Consider the following 19756-nt stretch of genomic DNA (forward strand, 5'->3'; position numbering starts at 1 on the left):
CACAGACACTCGGCACACAATGGCGTAGGCCACGTGCGTAGGCTACGGTGTAGGCTCTGTATAGAGCGTAACATTACATTACAGTAATGTTCCAAAAGTAATGCGTTACCCGCAACACTGCCTAACATTAAGTACGTACCTTTACGTCAAGTACGTAAAATGATGACACCATTTGCAAGGGGCAAATTCATTAGCTATCATACGGACCATGGTGTGAGGATACACTGATATATGATGCCATTTCACATAGTTTTATTACTTAAAAAAAGACGTGTGTCTTCTCTGTGATGCAATAAATTTTTTCTCACATTTACAAAATATAAGCTGAAGTGATTCCAGTATGTTTTAGTTTCATTTTGAGAGTTATAAGCAGAATAATGTTGCAACAATATCGTCAACTGGAATCATTTTGGCCAAAATAATCTTGACAGTTGTGTCTAGAGTGTGTATATAACTGCAAACACAGTCTGAGTGAAGAGCTGCAGGGTAAAAGTCAGATATGTGTGAACATGAGCAAGTGAAATCAACACAAAAATGTCTTTTTGGAAAAAAGATTCTTTCTCAAGACGGTCTGAGGTCCTTCTGAACGGCTCTGAACAGCTGTACCACAGCATCCATCCACGCCTCCCTCTGCTGCTGACTGCTGACTCGAACCAGCGTCTGAGTGGCGTACACCAGGGTCAGCACCGTCCTCTCAAAGTCCTGCCAGCTCAGAGGCTGCCGGCGCTGGGCGAGCTCCGCCGTCAGACGACGAATGTCAGAGAGCCTCTTGGGCAGGACGTCCTCACAGATGACCTCCAGCTTCTCCACGCACCTCAGGGAGGCCAGCTCCTCGTCTGGGATCAGCATATCAAGCTCTTCACCTTGGATCTGCATCCCAGCGAGCAGGATCTGAGAGACACAGGTCCATCAAGACAACTTTTTATTGACCTCTTTGTGAATATGAATACATGTTACTTTCATTGTCAGGAGAGGTTTGGGTAAACACATACTTCTCATCTCTGCACATGATTAGCAGGACAGCAGCGGTACATGGTGTTTTCATTTTTCCACAGAAAAAGATGTGACTTGGACCGATCTTTTATAAATTCTTAACATATTTAAAGCAAAGCACTGAGCCTTTAACTATTTCAGCACCCACAGAATCCAAACTGACCTCAAACAGCAGGTTGACATCCTCCACAGAGCGCTGGAACGTGGGGTTGATCAGCGAATACGCCCCACGCTTTATCCTATATGCAGATGGATACAGAGCTAGAACACACAAGTACAGGAAATTGGATTAGAAGATCTTCCTCGTGCTCAAGAAATTAGGCACCACATTATCCGACATTAATGCATGTGGGTGGCCCGGAGGTCGAGTAAACACAGATACATTACTGCTCAAATATTATGCAGGTGAGATAGAATCTGGATCCAGCTGGGCAGAGGGTAATTGGTCTTCAACCCGAGCCACGGACGCTCCGATATTTACAAGTGCTGGTGGCCGGTGCATCCAGGAGGTGAGATATATTCGCGCTCACAGAGGGGGCAGGTGCTGCTGACCTCATTTGGTCAGATTTCAAAGTGTCGGGCCATATGTGTAGCAGAGCAGGAACCCCGTAATCTGAGGAGTCCAGATAGGGCTGGAATGAGACCCCTCGCTCTCAGCCAGTGTGCTGTGGCCACATCTCTATGATAAAATACCATGAAATCCATATTTTACCGGAGGTGATAACCAGAGGCAATTCCACATGGTCACACACCTCTGATCCAGGGGAAGTAACTAAATACATTTACTCAAGTATATAGTGTAAGTATTCTGTGTTTTAACTCACTACATTTATTTAATAGCTGCAGTTACTTTGCAAGAAAATAAACGTATTAATAAGAATACGATGCATTCACAGAGTTTAGTCATAAAGCAGTATTAAAGGAATAGGTTGACAGTTGGGAAATGTGCTTATTCGCTTACTTTCCAAGAGTTGAAAAGATTAATGTACCTCTTATATGTGTTCGATCAAGATGACACTACAGCCAGCAGACGCTTAGCTTAGCACAAAGACTGGAAATGGAGAAACAGCTGGACTTCTTTTTGTTCTCTAATACTTCAATGGACAGTTCATCTCCAAATCCAAAATACATATTTTCAAGCAGGAACTAATTTCTTTTTACTGAACTACACCCACCAACCATATCACCACGCAGAAGGAAGTGCACGTGATATAACCACAACCTCTTAACATTACATTACATGGTGGCGCAACACATTTCATCATCAAATACATCATCGAATACCCACGCTTGGTCAATGGCCCTTCACATCAAATACGGTGCACTAGGTTCCCCTTCAGCGTCAGTTTTGGACGATCAGGGACAGCATGTCAGTTTACGCCTGTTACTTCCATTTTCACAGGAATTATACCGTTTTTGCTCATTAAATGCACACAGTGTCTTTTCAAATAAACTTAGAACAAAGGTTTACGTTAACTTCCTAAGGTTTAGGTAACAAAAATACATCATGGTTTGGCTTATAATAATTACAGTTGTTACTAATATCATGTAACATCACTGTAAAAGGTGAGTGTACCAGGAGGTAATGATCCACAGGTGAGAGGCGTAAGCTTGATGAGGTGGGCATGGTGGACTGGCAGGAGTGGGAAGTGTGTGGACAGGTGATTGGCTGGCAGGCAGGTGTGGAAAACTACTGAATGAGCAGAGGAGATGGCCTATATGGCAGGTAAAAAGTGCCCACTGTGACACGGCGGATCATGTTTCCCTGCACTACACCTTGAAAACTACATAATGGGCAGAGGCAGGCCTGAAGTCAACAGGTCAGAGGTTTTCAGACGTCATTTCACCCCGTTGACACCATGGACGAGAAGATATTAATCATGGAGGTGCACCGAGATGTCTTCCGGCGGAGCTGCACTGCTCCGCACAGCAGCCGGTGGGTGTTGACGGATATTGGAGCACGCAGCGGATAACTAGCGCTGCTGTTCCGCAACGGACACACATCCAGTGGAATTCTGGCGTAAAACTCTGGGTCAGGTTGATAAAAAAAAGTGTTTTTGGTTAAAACAACTATGTAAGTATGTAAGTATGTCATAAGGTGACATAAATGAGAGATTAGAGAGATTAGTGCTAGGTTAACTAGCAGCAGATGCATGCTTCCTTCTTCAAGGTGAAACGTTTGGCAGGTTTAGTTTGGTGGAAAGAAAATGTTTCTGGATTTCTGGAAAGAGACATTGCTGTTGAGTTTTTCAAATGTATTTTTTTGGCACTTTGAACACCACAAGCTGAGTGCCATCTAGTTCCATAACATTCAAGAGAAGGCAGACATCTCTACAGCTGATATCTCCAACACTCTGCAACTCACACAAAAGTAATCAAGACGATGATAACTTGCACTGCAGGTAAGAGGAAGAATGTGTTTTTGATTTTGAGGTGAACTGTCCCTTTAAAGGATTTAACTACACCACTCATCTTATCCCTGTAATCAAGTGGCATTGTCTCTGAAAATAACTGAAATTCAGTGCTGTAAACGCTAAAAATTAAACCTAAAGTTAGATTTTTTTGTAGCTTTGAGCTTCTCAAAGAGACGTCTTTTAGTTCACTGGCTAAATTCTCTAAATTCTTAATGAAATCTGGAGGGCATCGGCGTCCAAGGAATGATTTATGAACTAGCAACACCATATTTGCGTTCTCATTTTCTCTTAACAGCCCTGTGTGATAGTGAGCAGATATTCCCACTGGTAATGGAAAGTCTAAGGGAGGTCGAGTCTAAACAAGGCTGGAATAATAAAGCAGAGGGGGTCACACAAGGATGCAGAGTTACCCATCTGCATTTTCCATACTGTTTATAATATTGCTGCCCAGACTCTTTAAATGTGTTCATATAACAACGCCCTCTATTGTAAGAGACTCCAAGACCAACTTGATATCTGTGCTTCAGGAGAGTGAAGTGAAAAGCCAAGCTGATTAAAACTGAAAGGGGATTCACAGCAAAATGAAGTAAGTTAAACCTTCCTTTGAGCTCCTCCAGACATCTCGCTCTTTTTTCCCCACTGCTTCGCATATGCTGTTGCCATCCTTGGCTGGACGTGTAAGCCAACACACAGATCACACACACAGATCTTAATGAGGTATACAGTATGAACACTGGGCTCCATTTGAATTCGGATCCAATCCTCCTCCTACCCTACAGCGGCATCTACGGTGCGCTGCCTCGCCAATTCTGCTGTAATGATCAGCCCCGCTGCCCGGAGCCTCGCTGGCCAGATACATTTAGGCTTTATAGCATTTGTGAGGCCAGCCAAAGCCACATGCACTGGCTGATCTCCACATGTACCTGCTTCCTGCTTGGGTGACTGCCAGTCTCAGCTCTGGCTTTGCTTTCAGCCACCATCCAGAATGTAAAGAATATCTGCAGCTCTGTGTTCCAGAGTTAGAATAATAAAACCAGCCAATTTGGCACATCTGTGCAATCCTCAACATATTGTCTCAAACCTTTCACCTCGCAAGTCTGTACTGGGGTCAAAAGTCCACGGTCCCCCAGTGCAATCCCCCAAAAACCAGCCAGCAAAACAAAGTCTGTAGATCCTTTTTTCCCCTGCATCGTCTACATGAATGGAATAGTTTGCTATTTGAGGAAATATGTTTATTTGCTGTTTTGCCAAGATTTAGATGAGTACATTGATTCCAGTCTCATGTCACAGCCAGTTAGCTTAGCCTAGCATTAACAAGGCTGAGCAGCCAACCTGGCTCCGTCCAAGGTTGCAAAATACAGCAACCAGCACCTCAAAAGTTCATAAATTATCATATTAAATCTTGTTTGTTTAGTCCATACAAAAATTAAAGAAAAGTAAAAATGACATGCTGCCATACTTTACTATTTCTTGGCCTGGTGTATGGTTTGCCTGGAACAATAATAATATAATACAATATAATATAATGTAGTATTAATTAGTGATTTTAGGTACTCATAAGCAACGTGATTTTCTTGCAACTTGTCACATTTTACCACTTGGGCAGAAGCCCTGGAGTTACTATAATGATGCTGGGGGCAGCCTTTTGGGTCGCTAAAAACACACCTAACTTTCAGTGGTAAAACATGGCTGGAAAGGTAGCAGCATGTCTGGAAAAAACACCCAGCTTTCAGTGATAAAAAAATGTGGGTGGAACAGTAATGGTATGTCACTATAAAACACCCGGCTTTAAGGTGCACAAACACGGAAGGAAAGGCAGCAGCATATTGCTAAGAAAACACCTGGCTCGTACTGCTAAAAACATGGCTGGAAAAGCAACGCATGTCACTAAAAAATGCCTCACTTGTAGTGCTAACAACATGGCTGGAAAAGCAGCTGCATGACGCTAAAAACACCTAGCTTGTAGTGCTAACAACATGGCTGGAAAAGCAGCTGCATGACGCTAAAAAACATCCGGCCTTGAGGCGCATGAACGTGGCTGGAAACGCAGTGGTGTCACTAAAACAGCTAGCTTTAGTGATAAAAGCGCAGCTGGAAAAGCAGTGGTGTGTTACTAAAAACCACCTGACTTTGAGGTGCACAAACACGGCCGGAAAGGTAGTGGTGTGTCGATAAAAAACACCTCGGTTTAAGTGGCACAACTGATGGTTTTGTTTTTTTTTTTGACTCAAACATTTGTCTCTTGGGTCAAAGTCCTGTGCTTGTTGGACCCATCCACCTCCCCTTCTACCCACCCTAGATGGACTTACGTGCTGTTTAAACTAGGTTCTTTGCTCTGAGCATCTAATAATGACATGGATGGGTTTACATTGGAGTTGGTGGAAAGCCTGGTGCGTCCCACATAGACGCAACAGGGTGCCCCACTGCCCAAGTGATATAATTTATGCAGAGACTTGTCTGAGGAAATGAAACCACAAGCTCTGTGGCAGAGGCCGCACAAGGTGCTTTCACACCTGTCCTGTTTGGTTTGGTTCAATTAAACGCAAGTTTGCTTGCCCCCTGAAGACACCCTTACTCTCATTTTCTTCATGTTATATCCATACAGTACTTGTTTCAAGACCTCCACAATGACTGTCAAATCTAAGGCTGCCTTCACAACTGTAGTTTGGTTTATTTGGTCGGCACCAGAGGGATTAAATAATACGTTGTGGCATTTTAAATCTGGTTTGGCTCCAGTTCACACTGACTTTTTGAAAACAAACCAAGAGGAGTGAACATGAAGTTCTACAGACTGACAGGTGACTCTTTGATTGGACAGTTAAAGCATTTGTCACCCTGCATCATCCGAACCCACTGAGCAATCAAATTCCAGTGACCAACAGATGTTTATACAGCAGCACTTTAATGCTTCTTAAGTGATCAGATTTATGTTCTTTGGTGTCACAAAGAGCTCACAGAGTTACGAAAAATGACTAACACAGAGACAAGATGAAAAGAAGGCGTCTTGAACAATCATGTTTCAGGGCTTCATACTGTGGGGATCATTGTCACACACTTTTTCAAGTACATGGACTCGAATACAAAGATGGCAGTTTGACTGATGTGCATATGTGTTACCATGGTTACAAGTATGCATTAGCATAACTGGTTCTATGGGATATACATGGCCTTTATCAGGATTATGAGATCGTGGACAGATTCTACCCTCAGCAGATGGATTTAATATTGGTTTAGCTGTTGCTAAGATCACATCTGCTGTCATAAAATCCTGTGGTCGGTTTGTTTTCTTTCACACCACAAATGAACCGCACTAGAGGCGGTTTAGAAGCGGACTGGGACCCGTTTCAAGTGGTCTCGGTTCGGTTGTTTGGTCTGCACCATGGTTTGATTGACGGACCTGAGTTTGACTGAACCCGTCCGAACAGTTTAGGTGTGAAAGCACCATCAGAAGAATGACACTTATGTAATTTGAGTGTTATTGCAGAATGTAAATCCTTCCTTAAATTGTTCTAACCCCCCCAACACCAAGGAACAGTACTGTGGATATTTCCCCAGTCCTCACACTGACGTGCAGCTGTGAGTGCATCACAACTTGTCGGTGAAAATTTACACTCCTCGTTGAGTGAGTGACTCCCGAATGCACGATCAGCAGCGGAGGAGGAATGCCTGCACAGTCATATTAGATACTGAAGAGACACTCAAGCTTCAGTGGGGCATTGTCAATGTAAACAAAACAACACCCAGAGGAGAGTGTGCTCATTAGAACAAGGTTTATGTTGTTTAAGGATGGAGGAGCTGCGGGGAAATGACTGCTCGGAGGCCAAGCCCGATGCTGATTCCCATTTGAAATTAATAATCTGTAATTTACATAAAAGTTGCGCACTACTCTTTGTCACTGCTGTATCACAGTAGTGCTTTGGTGTGCAGGAATGTGTGTGTTTTATGCTTCCAGCAGCAGGAAACAGCAGTTTGCAATGAAATGTTATTGCTGGTTAACGCTCACATGGTTGGAGCAACACTGGTGCAGACACAGAAACAGGCGGTGGGTCTTATTACATTTATAAAACTACACACTAAAAATCCCTGCAAGGAAAGGACAATCAATTCAATGATGCACATTTATAAGTAAAACAGACATACAGGATTCAGAGGCAGGCAGGGAGGCTAAAAGCAAAGTTTACTGTGTGGGTCAGAAACAGGGTTCAGCAACAGGCAGGAATTCAGGGCAGAGAAGCAGAACACAAAGGGCAGAGCAAGCAGGCTGGAGGAAGGCTGAGCTGAGTTACACAACAGGCAAGCTGGCAGGGAACTGAGGGAAAGGGATATACTGAGGAGCTGATGAGAGGATTGGGAGCAGGTGTGCATCTGGGTGTGGAGGTCAGGTGATGATGAGGGGTGGGAAACGCTGAGGGCCACTGCAGAGCAGGAAGGAAATGAAGGAATGAGAGCTGAATTAAGCAATTAAAACGACTAAATTTCATCCCGAAATCAGTTTCAATTAAATTTCGAGTCAGTCTTTAGAGAGAGATTTTGTTAGTGGGTAATATTAAAGTTTGGATCTTTTGAAGTGGGCTGTATGAGGTACTTATGCATAGTTAGTGTATTACATACAGTAGAAGTGTGCTGGAGAAAGATAAAAGCTAACGTACTGCTGTGGACGAGAGGAAGCAGCAAAATGTATTTTAGTCACCTTTAAAAAAACAAGTTTAAGTGGACGCTATATTAAAAATATTTTTGCCACTTTAGGGAAGCTGTTAACAGCTTCAGTTTCCCATTAGACCCTGACACACCAGGCTGACTGTCAGCCGTGGGTCAATGCTGTGCTGTTGGTGAGCGTCTGTCGACCTAGTTTTTCAGGAGTGCCTCGCACCGCTGGCACTAGTCGACCCCAGTTGACCCTAGTCGGAGGCTTTTTGGCCTATTAAGCATATTGAAGAAATCCCTCTGATTGGCACTTCAGCTCAGTGCAACAGAAGAGAAATGGAAGTGAGGAAAGCACGTAATGCAGTGGAGAAAATGGCTGCCTAGCTGAGTCTTGCACAGTGACATCTTTCACTTTTATCTGTCAGCCTCACTTGGAGTCGGCATCTTTTGCCTAATATTTGTCAGGCTGCAGGCAAAGCCACTGGGGAGCTATGTCGGGCAAGCAGAAAGGCACACACTGGACAAATTCTAAAAAAAAAGACGGTGTGAGATCAAAACCAGTGTTGAACTCTTTAGTATAAATGGTTTGTAATTGTTTGGGTTATTGTTTACCGGCGGTAAATCTAACTTCTTCTTTCAACATCGGATTGTGCTAACTGGCTAATTAGTTTCCTGAATTCGTCCCGTCGGTCTTCCAGTCTCCCTTTAGGAATGACGAATACAGACTGCCACCGCCTGCTGTAATAGAGAGAAGGATGTGCCAGTTGGCCGGTGGCTGTAGCCTTTGCGCTGTGTTCAAGTGCAACTATTTGACTGAGGGTGCTTTCACACCTGCCTCGTTTGGTTCGGTTCAGTCAAGTTTGTTTGCCCCCTAAGTGCGGTTCATTTGGGCAGGTGTGAACACAGCAATCACACTCAGGTGTGCACCAAAACAACCGGACCAAGACCTTCTTGAAGAGGTGGTCTCGGTCCGGTTACAAATGGTGCGGTTCATTTGTGGTGAGAACGTGTTCCGACCTGGATCTGAACCAACTGCAGTCACATGACACATTGTTTGGGTTAAACATGAGCATGTTACAGTCCTGGAGGATTATTAATGTGCACCTCCTCCTGTACTGCCTTAATATGCACATTCAGCACATCCAATGCATCAAAACATTGTTTTCTAGTTGGAGCCGCGCCTCGTTTTCAAACTGTATGGTTTGACTAAAATGAACAATGACAGCAATATAGTATAGAACATTCCTTAGCTTCCTTGTCAGCACTCCTTCCTGCTTCTGCTGACTGACATGTACTGTATATAACACACTGACTATGGAAGGTACCCCATACAACCCCACTACAAAAGATCCAAACTGTCCCTTTAATGCAGGAGAGCCAACAATATATTCCAGCTGACTGAATATCTAATGTATCTCCAGCTTTTCCTGCTGCTCGTTCTAAGCCTGTTCATCCCTCATGCTTCCCCTTCCTCCTCCAGCGCTTCAAACAATCAGCGTTTGGACGGGCAGGCTTCCCCCAATGTCATTATGCACAGGCAGGGAACTTGTAATCTCCCGCTAACTGCTTGCAAGGAGATGAGGGAACAACAAAGATCCATTAATTAGCAGGGCTAAATGGTATTCCTGGCTGGAGGGATGTCTTGATGGGAGACAGAGAGAGAGAGCAGGGGGGGAAAACAAACAAAAACAAAAAACAAAATGGACGCCTGGATCCCTCCGGCTTCAGTAAAAGGGGGTGAAAAGGACACGGGAGGGGAATAAAATCTTTGCCTCAAGAGAACATCTTCTGCTTAGCATTTAAATTCACCTCCAAATGATGTTAAAATCCAAACAAGCTGCACTTTTCTCGCAGCTCACATGCAAAATCTACTATTTACAAAGTAAACACAGGCTTCCCATCAATATTCCTGCTGCAAGGCAAATCTATGAGTCACTTAGTATCATCAGGGAAGATGGGATAAGGTTTGACACCATGGATATTACAATACTGGGGAGACTGGTGATGATTTCCACCCACCAAATCCTGTCCGTCATAACAACACAGAGGGGATCACTGTGCTTTAGATGAGTTTATAACTTTAACACCCACATGTCATTTGGGTCTCATCTGCACAAAAAGCTAAAACACATGAACTATTTTAGTCAAACTAAAACTGCTCTCTGCAGGTCAACAGGTTGAGGTTTTACAATGACCAGAAATATCAACCGAAAAAATGTTGGCATTCTACGCCTCTGCACATTGATGACAAATCTGTGGTGAATGTGTGGTCAGGATTAGGCACAAAAGCCATTTGGTTAAGGTTAGGAAAAGATGTTTGAGCTTAAAATAACCCATCTTGTCACCACAACCACAGCTGGAGAAGTAACGAGTCATGTTGTTAAAAACATGACTGGTCTCAAACAGTGCTGTTGGCAGCCATCTTGCCAAGGTGTCACATCACCAACCATCCCCTCCTGGTAATGATGAGAAACTCTGCTCATGTACATGTAATTTAAACTCCAACATTTCATTTCATTTATTTCATGTGGTTTGGGCAACACACACGTGGTTGTGTTTACAGGAAGGGAACACCAGCCTCCTGGGTAAAAGTCCATGGTAGTTGGACCCATCCACCACCCACCCGCCCTATTTAGACTTTCGCCAGGGTGTCTACAGATATAACCAAGTTAAATTCAAGACTTTTTAGACCTTTTTAATACCATCTGCTATGAAATTTAAGATCAAGCGTCAATGGAAATAAATACACATTATATATATATATATCTGTGTGTGTGTGTGTGTGTGTGCCACACATGTATAGGTACTCTTTCCAAGCAAACACACTGATATCAGATCAAAATGTCTAGTAAGGAAAAATGAAAACAATTGAGTGAATTTAAGTTTAATGCAAAAACAAAACAAAATCTCATTACTGTCATACATGCTATTGTCACTGGGTCTGTCAGGCTGAAGAAAATAATGTGATCGATAATATTTAAAACACATCGAATCTGAACTGAAGACAATTTAAGACTTTTTAAGGCCTTACATTAAGAAAACTTAATTCAAGACATTTTAATACTTTTAAGGACCTGTAGACTAGGGATGGGAACCGAAAGCCGGTTCTTGTTGAGAACCAGCTCCCAGTGTTCCGATTTCTAGGAATCGTTTGCCAATTTTGCAAACGATTCCCTTAACGATTCCAGCGGGCGCAAATGACATCACAATGCAACTTGCGGAAGCTACGCAGCGTGGTATTGTTTTGATTCTACAGGCAACATGGCGCCCAGGTGACAGAAATGCTCGAGAGTTTGGTTGTATTTCACGAAAAAAGATGACAACAGGGCAACTTGCAATGCTTGCAAAGGATCTATTTCATCAAAGGGGGGACATACTAGCAAAATGCAGAAACATTTGTACACACAGCATGCGATTACTTTGCATGAATGTCATGTTTTCGATCCACTCCGGAGTGACCATAACGTGAGTGAATCTCAACCCAGCAGCAGCGGCAGCAGCAGTAGAGTTACTACTAACATTAACGTTAGCACGTCTTCTGCTGTTTATACTGAAGGTAAAACTCCCCCTGATCTTCTGCTGTTTATACTGAAGGTAAAACTCCCCCTGACACTGCCTATCATGTTAGCACCATTGACTTCATTGTAAAATCTGCTATCATGAACCGTTACATGAATCCCTTCTCATGCATTACATTTAGATGACCATGATGAGAGACAGAGTCTGACTGGCTCAGAGGCTGGCAGTACTCCTTTGGCTCATGTCCACCTCTAGCTTCTCTTTTCACCGAGGCAGGGAAGAGTAAAATGACCCAGGCCAGGATAGACGAATGTCACCGAGCAGTGACTAGGTTTGTGGTGAAAGGCTTGCACCCATTTGCCACGGTAGATGCCCCTGATTTTCGGTCGGTGAATTTGTTCAATTGTAATCCAGAGAATGTCAGAGTTGCATGTTTTCCTCTAACCAGAATAGTTCTGTTTCATTTATTCCCATTACATATTTTAGATATATAGATTTTGAGATATAAAACAAAGTTGATGCTAATCGACCTGTTTGTTCTCCTTTCTTCCCAAATGAGAATTGATAAAGAACCCAATCATTAAGCAGAATCGAAAATGGAATCGGAATCGGAAAAATCTTATCAATTCCCATCCCTACTGTAGACACCCTGTTTTGCCCCCTTAACTTGTTGTTGTCCCACCGTGTTTCCCCCCGATGCCAATAACTGAAACTGGCTGCGTATAATGCCAAAGTGAAAGGGCAGCTTTTTTCACCTGTCTAATGCCGGGAGTCACTACACAAGCACTAGTAATCAACGTCTTTGGAATGAGACAGAGTTAATTAAACTGTTAGTCCAGTGAAGTCCTACATACAGTAATGCTGGGTGGTAACACACAAAATTTCCCCCTGAAATTTGGGGACTGAAAATTTGTTTCAATTTAATACATAGTTTAAAGTTACACAGGACATTTTTTTTCAAAGAGAACCTAAACCAAACCATTTTTTTTTACATCTGAAAACCAATGCACATGTATGTAGTGTTGTTGATGGATTCAGGTCCAAATTTTGACATTTTAGTACAAGTATTTGAATTCTACATATTGTGTTATGAATATGGATAGCAGCTGGTTGCCCATGTGGGTACTTTTTTCACCATTCAGAGGCATTTTTTGTTTTATTTCCAGGGTAGAGACACTTCTGCCAAAAATCTAGAGTTTACATACTCTTTAAAGACTCATGCCATACCTGTTTTACAGACTCAGTGCCTTTTCACTGTTTTCAATAGGCCAAAAAATGTTTCAAAGCTGCCCTACTTAATATATGTCATGCATTTTATATGGATCAAATGACTTGTAATGTGTCAATGGTAACTTGTGGCAACAAACCCACTAAGAATTACCACCAGACACTGCAGTTTCTGCTCTTTGGATCTAAGTTTTAACATCTTTCAGCTCTTTGTTTTGGTTCTGCCCCACTGTCAACACTGTTTTACCCCCTGTGAGTTCCTTCTTCACTTACAGTTATTTAACTTCTGTTCGCTTTACCCTCTTTCAATTGATAAGCGTCACAACAAGGAGTCATGAAGTAGTGACTGAGGAGAGTCAAATTGCTATGGAGTTTCTGTTTGGAGCGCTTGCATATTTTTTAAATTTTTTAAGTTTTTATATACTTTATTAATCCCCCTGAGGGGAAATTCAATTTTTTTTCACTCTGTTGTCATTAACACACAGGTCTGAAATACACACACATGCACAAACAGGACCTATACATGCACAAAGTGGAGAGATGTCAGAGTGAGGGGGCTGCCTTGGTCAGGTGCCCCGAGCAGTTGGGGGGTTCAGTGCCTTGCTCAGTGCCCAGAAGGTGAACTGGCACCTCTCCAGCCACCAGTCCATGCCCCGCATTTGGTCCGAACGGGGACTTGAACTGGTGACCCTCCGGTTCCCAACCCAAGTCCCTATGGACTGAGCTACTATTTAATAAAAATACCAATATTTGGCGTCAGTATATCGTTAGTGTACCACAAGAGAAAGTAATGTGATATATAATCCTACCCCTGACGTCACTGTTGCGATTACAGCTTGTTTTGATGCCCCCAAGTGGCCAAAAAAATCAGACAAATCGAATGGCAAACTCCAAGGCCAACACAAAAAGTGCCAAAAACTGCAATTCTTTGAATGGCCACTTGGGGCTGGCTCCAAAAGTGAGTCAATACCCATAAAGCCCCATGTTTAAATGTCCAACTTTACAGCAGAAATAAACATGTTTACAGCCTGGTACAAAAAACGGTTTTGGCCTCTATAGCTAATTCCCTCGTTCATGACAATTGTACGGGGGGTGAATTTTTATATAACTCACCCGTTCACATTTTTTTAAGGCTTAAAGTCATGCATAATTAAGGGTGGGCCACTATGAGTAGTGTTGTCAGCTTCTCGGTCAGATCCACCCCTCACACCTCCACAGTGCCAGCCTCCTGCTCAAATATGGTCACTTTTGGCTCCAAAAACCAAGATGGCGAAGACCGAAATGCTGAACTCAAGGCTTCAAAACAGGAGTCCGCAAACCAATGGGCAACATCACAGTGGCTATGTCCATTATTTTTAAAGAGGTCAAAATATCCAAAAAACAGTTTTGCCGTAAAACTCTGAGACATACAAACAAACAATAGAACTGTTAATAGTCAAAGATTAATAAAACCCTGTCAGTGGCCCTGTCTCTCCTGCAGCATCATGTGACTTATCCAAAGATTTTAAGCTATGTGAGTGTTGAGAAAGGAATTTCCTCAGTGAGTGGATCCAGTATCAACAGACCAGTCACTTTTCACTGGAAAATGAACGGGTGATGTCCTACGTGTCGAAATGTTCCTGATAACTCCGGAACATAAACACATTCCTTCACAGACACACACACAGAAGCAAAGATCAGGAATGTTTGTTTCCATTTTCTAACAGGCTGATGATAAATCCTAAATAAGGATGCAAATCACTGAGTCTACTGGATCATTCACGTCAGCTCTTTGCATGATGTTGACACTGTGGCCTGTGAAAGATGATAGAGATATAATGTATGCATGGAGTCTGTGAGTCCACCTACCTTTCCTGTGGTGCTGAGTGGCTGTCAGGTACATGGACAGGTAAACAGTGATGAGCAGCGCCCACCACTGCGTCATGTCGATCCTCACACACAGATCTACACACACACAACACTCTTCCCGTCTCGATGTGTCTCCCTCAGGGGATAAACATCACAACAGTGGATGAAAATGCTCCGACTGCTGGGTTTCGGCATTTCATGTGCACCAGTTTCATATGCACTTCCATCCACTGCCACCTCCCTCCATCCATCCTCTCTCCCTCTTTTTCTTTTTTTTTTCTGTGTGTGTGAGTGTGTGTGTTCTCCGCTCAGGCCTGGCCGCCTGGGCTCTCATCTGGAAATCATCAGGATTTGGAGAACGCCTGCCCTCTTGGCTGGACTGTTCTCACAGCTACTGGCTGACTGCTTGACTGGCTGATTGGTTCAGTTACTGCGAGACTCTCCAACTGACTGGATAAATAGGTGACGGACTAACTGGCCTATTGATTGACTGAGCATATTGGCATCCTATGAGCCAGAACCAAAGCACGACAAGAGATGGATGGGCTCCTTAGAAAAGAACTCTGGCTTGATCAAGCGTCACCATTATCTCAATGGATGATTCCGGTTTCTTTCAATTGGGAACATAGAGACATTGCTATAATGGAGTCAGACGAAACAAGAAACAAGCAGTCAGGTGATGTGACAGATTTACCTCTTTGATTGAAGGTAAAACTTAATGTGACTGCATCCGAAATGTCAGCTATAATTTCTCATTGCACTGGCAGACGGTCCTGTTCAGGAGTGAGGGTAGAATAGAGCATGAGATGGATCGGCAGTTTGGTGCGGCTTCTGCAGTGATGCGGGCACTGTGCCAGACCGTCGTGGTGAAGAGGGAGCTGAGCCAGAAGGCAAAGCTTTCGATTTACTGGTCCATCTACGTCCCAACCCTCACCTATGGTCATGAGCTCTGGGTAGTGACCGAAAGAATGAGATGGTGGATACAAGCGGCCGAAATGAGTTTCCTCCGTGGGGTGTCTGGGCTCAGCCTTAGAGATAGGGTGAGGGACATCTGGAGGGAGCTCGGAGTAGAGCCGCTGCTCGTTTGTGTCAAAAGGGGTCAGTTGAGGTGGTTCAGGCATCTGATCAGGATCCTCCTGGGCGTCTCCTGCTGGAGGTGTTTTGGGCACGTCCAACTTGTAAGAGGCCCCGGGGCAGACCCAGAACACAGTGGAGGGATTACATATCCCATGTGGCCTGGGAACGCCTTGGGGTCCCCCAGGAGGAGCTGGAAGGCGTTGCTGGAGAGAGGGACATCTGGGGTGCTTTGCTTGGCCTGCTGCCCCTGCGACTCCAGATAAGCAGATGAAAATGGATGGATGGATGGATGGACTGGGAAACTGTGAGCACACAACTTAAAGTATGGTAGTTGCCAAAGTTGGTCTGTAAACTGTGATGGATGTTACAATGGACAGTTTGGGTAGTAATTTAAATGTTGACCTGTGTTTTCAATTCTAATTTTTTTTTTATAATTTTCTGGGTGTTTTCTTGCCTTTACTGACAGGACAGCTGAAGACTGACAGGAGAGGTGGGTGAGAGAAGGGGATGACACACAATGAAGGGCCGTGGGCCACTGCAAATGACTCAGCCTATAATGAGGCACACACTCTACCAGGTGAGCTAGAGCTTGCCCCAGTTCTAAATATTATAATATCAGGAATGGTCAGCTCTAGGCATTGTCAGTTGGTTGGTCCTCCACTTTTGTCCAGACCACATACTGTATAAAACAATGGCTGTGATATCACTCATTGGTTTGACTTGCAGACCTGTCACTTAAAGTTAACATGACCTTAATTATACATGACCTCGAGCTGCCGTGCAGTGGCTTTGGAAGCTGCTGTGGCCATTTGATTCTGCGGTGAACTGAAACCAAACTAAAAGTTGGGGATAAATTGGGGACAAAGTGCAGCCAGGCAATTGGTAAACAGAGTCTTGTGACTCCTGTGACATGTTGATTGTTTGAGCTAGATTCCCTTCTTTGTGAAACACATGAACACGCCTCCTGGCTGCAGAAAAATGTAAATACTGTGGTGAGCCACACATTAGCCCAGCCCGTTCTCACCCCCAACTCGTCAAATACAGCTGATTTGTCAGTGAACTCTGCATCAATACCTGACACAGATAAGCACCTTTCATGGTGGTATGATATGCACTGGGCACTGGCTATTTCTGACGTTGCCAGCAACAACTGAAGTTGTCAAATTCCACTGCTTTGTCACTGGATATTGGCGTTAGATACTGACGCACCGAGACACTTGTTGAAGTGGTGTGATACACATAAAGTTGCTGGCAACTACTGTAGTACATGCAAACAAGTGCCTATAGGGTGGGTGGGAGGGAAGATGGATGGAGGTGGATGGGTCTAAAAACTACAAATACAAAGACAATTTCTTTCTTTCTTTCTTTCTTTCTTTCTTTCTTTCTTTCTTATTATGTAGTATTTATATTCTTATGTATTCTCTTGTGTCTTTTTGTGTGTGTTTTTACTTACTGTGCAACTAATTGCTCTACAGGGACAAAGTAAAGTTGAAATTGAAGACAGGACTTTCACCCAGGAGCCCACTGTTTGTTTCCCGTATGAAACCAAAAGTCAATGAAGTTATTTTGATAACTTAGTGTGCTAGTATGTGTAGCATTTTACACAAGTAACATATGTTACATGATGTGACATGTTAGCAAGAACCATACTTACCCTAAATCAAACTGTGGTGCTGTTTTCTGAACCTAACCATGGATTTTTGTTACTTAACCTGGTGGAAACAAACGTAAAATGAGGTGTTTTACCTGTGTTGTGAGGTCATTTTGAAAAAGACTGTACATTTAATGTGAAAACAGAAATGTATTTTGAAAAGACACAATGCATTTAACAAGCGTCCTTTCAGACACCGTCTAAGAATGTCTAAAACCGACAAGGTCCAGTGGCAAAGTGCTTCCTTTATGAGTACAATATTCATAAATCAATCGAGACCCTGCACTGCTTTATAAAGTGGTTTATTATATCACTGATTTATTGTGTCAAAAAAAAATGGAAATCATTTCCTCCCTCCCACACAAAACATTTCTTTTCATGTGTTTTGGTTTAAATTCTGGGTTAATTAGCTGAAATTCTCCACTGACAAAGAACAAAGTCCTGACTTAAAAGGCCCGTTTGACTGTAGGTAGCGCGGCGCCACCAGACAACGATGAAACGCAGGCGGAGACAAATAGCTATACGTGTCAACAGTCAACATCAACACCGGCGTGAGGGCCACTCAGAGCATCTTGATTCAAGGCTGTCAAGACTCTTTCCCCGTCTTTATACTCCCTCTCTCCACAGCTGCTGCTGCTCTTTGTTGTCTCAGAATATGTGCAATAAACACATAGTCTCCATTCGAGTGCCACAGCACATAATAGACCGTGGAGGTGCTCTGTGTTTCACATGGTTTTCTTTCTGCGCTCAGCCTCTAATGCTGCATCTGCTAAAATTAAAACACAGATAATGTTCTAGTAATGGCCTTGTGTAAGAGAAAGACACTTATGTCCAATCAGTAGATTAGAGAGCAACAATTAATTTTTCAAACACAGGCAGCAGATATCAAACTTAAATGTTTATTCTAGCAATGTAACGCTGATAAGAGCGCACTACTCCTTATCGACGTCGTGCCGTTGGAATAAACAATGAAGTCTGGTATCTGTGCAGCTGCTTTTTGAAGCCACTGCAGTTTCTCAGCTAAATATCCCCTGTTGACAAAAGCATCAGCAGCCGAAGTCACAATCACAAAGCACAAGACGAGTGACGCTCCCATTTCATTTCAGCGGCGATAAAAATATTGAGTGGACACGTGGGAGCCGTAACTGCGTTTATCTGGATACTTCAGAAGTGATTTGATGTCTCTGTGTGGGGAGAAAAGAAGTCGTCAACAACTCATTTTAGCTGCATTTTAATGCTCCCTAAATATGATGGTGGTAAATAAAGTGAGGAGCAGGGGCAGAGGGATTTTACAACGCAACAAAAATGTCCTCTGCCTGCTTGATGAGGAGACATAAAGCATAATCTTGTTAATCATTCAGAGGTTTGATTAATCTACACAGAACTGGGTAGTTTATGTTGTTTTTGCCAGTGCCGCCATATGTTTGATTGAATATTTGCTCGCAGCAGATGGGCAAGTATGATCCCCTGCTCTTTTTTTCTTAAGCCTGCAGAACATAAAACACATTTACATGGATGAGGAAGCGGCAAGAGAGCGCCTCAGTACACAAGCTGTAACTCTGCATGTGATACACATGAGTAACACATAAGGCGAAGGCAGATGGTGCACAACAAAAGCCGAAAAGGCTCTCCGCTGCGGCTCATGTCTTCTGTTTGCCTGCAGGTGTGAGACAAGAAAAACGGCGCTGACCCCTGAATGTTTGGGGTCGTAAACACACAAACACCACACAGGATGCACTGGGAAAAACTTTTTCGGGTATGACCATGAGGGGGCAGTGTTACGACACTGAGAGATCCAAAACTTTCCCCCAAGATCCTGCAGTGATTGCTACTGCTGCTGCTCCCCAACTCTTTTGGCTGCATGAATCCAGAAATAATTGAATTTTTTTCAGATGAGGTCTGACAATACGAAAGCAGCCACTTAAAGAGAGATCAAAGGGTTGTTTGGGTTCAAACCAGGTGGGGACCCTCGAGACATCCTTTAGTTTAATTGCTTCGGTGCCGTAAATCACCGGAATGCCTCAAATATGCAAAGTGATCCGTGCATCTGAACTTGCAAGAGGCTTGGCTTGATCGTCGAAATGCTGCCGAGCACAAAAAGTCTGCAGCTGCATCTCACAAAGCTGTGAGTCAGGATAATAGGTAAACACCTGACCTGATTGTGCAAATATAGAAAACGCTGAGACGGTGACTCACGGGGAGTGTTTTTGAGAAATGGCTCAAAAGTTGTGTTATAATACACGGAATATTGTTTCTGACAGATTGCAGGAACTGAAGCCTGGAGGCCACAGCAGGAGGCTGCATGTACTGGATGTAAAACACACTCGCTTCCTGGAGGAGAGCCTGCAGCTATTAACTGAGCTGTGTGCGTACATTGTTACTA

General features: G+C 43.4%; 1 protein-coding gene across 1 annotated transcript; it reads right to left on the reverse strand.

Annotated features, from left to right (window-relative positions):
- Positions 1–235: 235 nt before the first annotated feature.
- Positions 236–14971, reverse strand: LOC126385187 (protein FAM180A). Its single transcript, XM_050036783.1, has 3 exons — positions 14646–14971; positions 1157–1254; positions 236–891 (listed from the first exon to the last, which is right to left on the reverse strand). Exons 1-3 carry the CDS (start codon positions 14719–14721, stop codon positions 562–564), a joined length of 504 nt encoding a protein of 167 aa, XP_049892740.1. The 5' UTR covers positions 14722–14971; the 3' UTR covers positions 236–561.
- Positions 14972–19756: the final 4785 nt, after the last annotated feature.

The sequence above is a fragment of the Epinephelus moara genome, chromosome 23 (genome assembly GCF_006386435.1).
Source record: "Epinephelus moara isolate mb chromosome 23, YSFRI_EMoa_1.0, whole genome shotgun sequence".
NCBI classification, from domain to species: Eukaryota; Metazoa; Chordata; class Actinopteri; order Perciformes; family Serranidae; genus Epinephelus; species Epinephelus moara.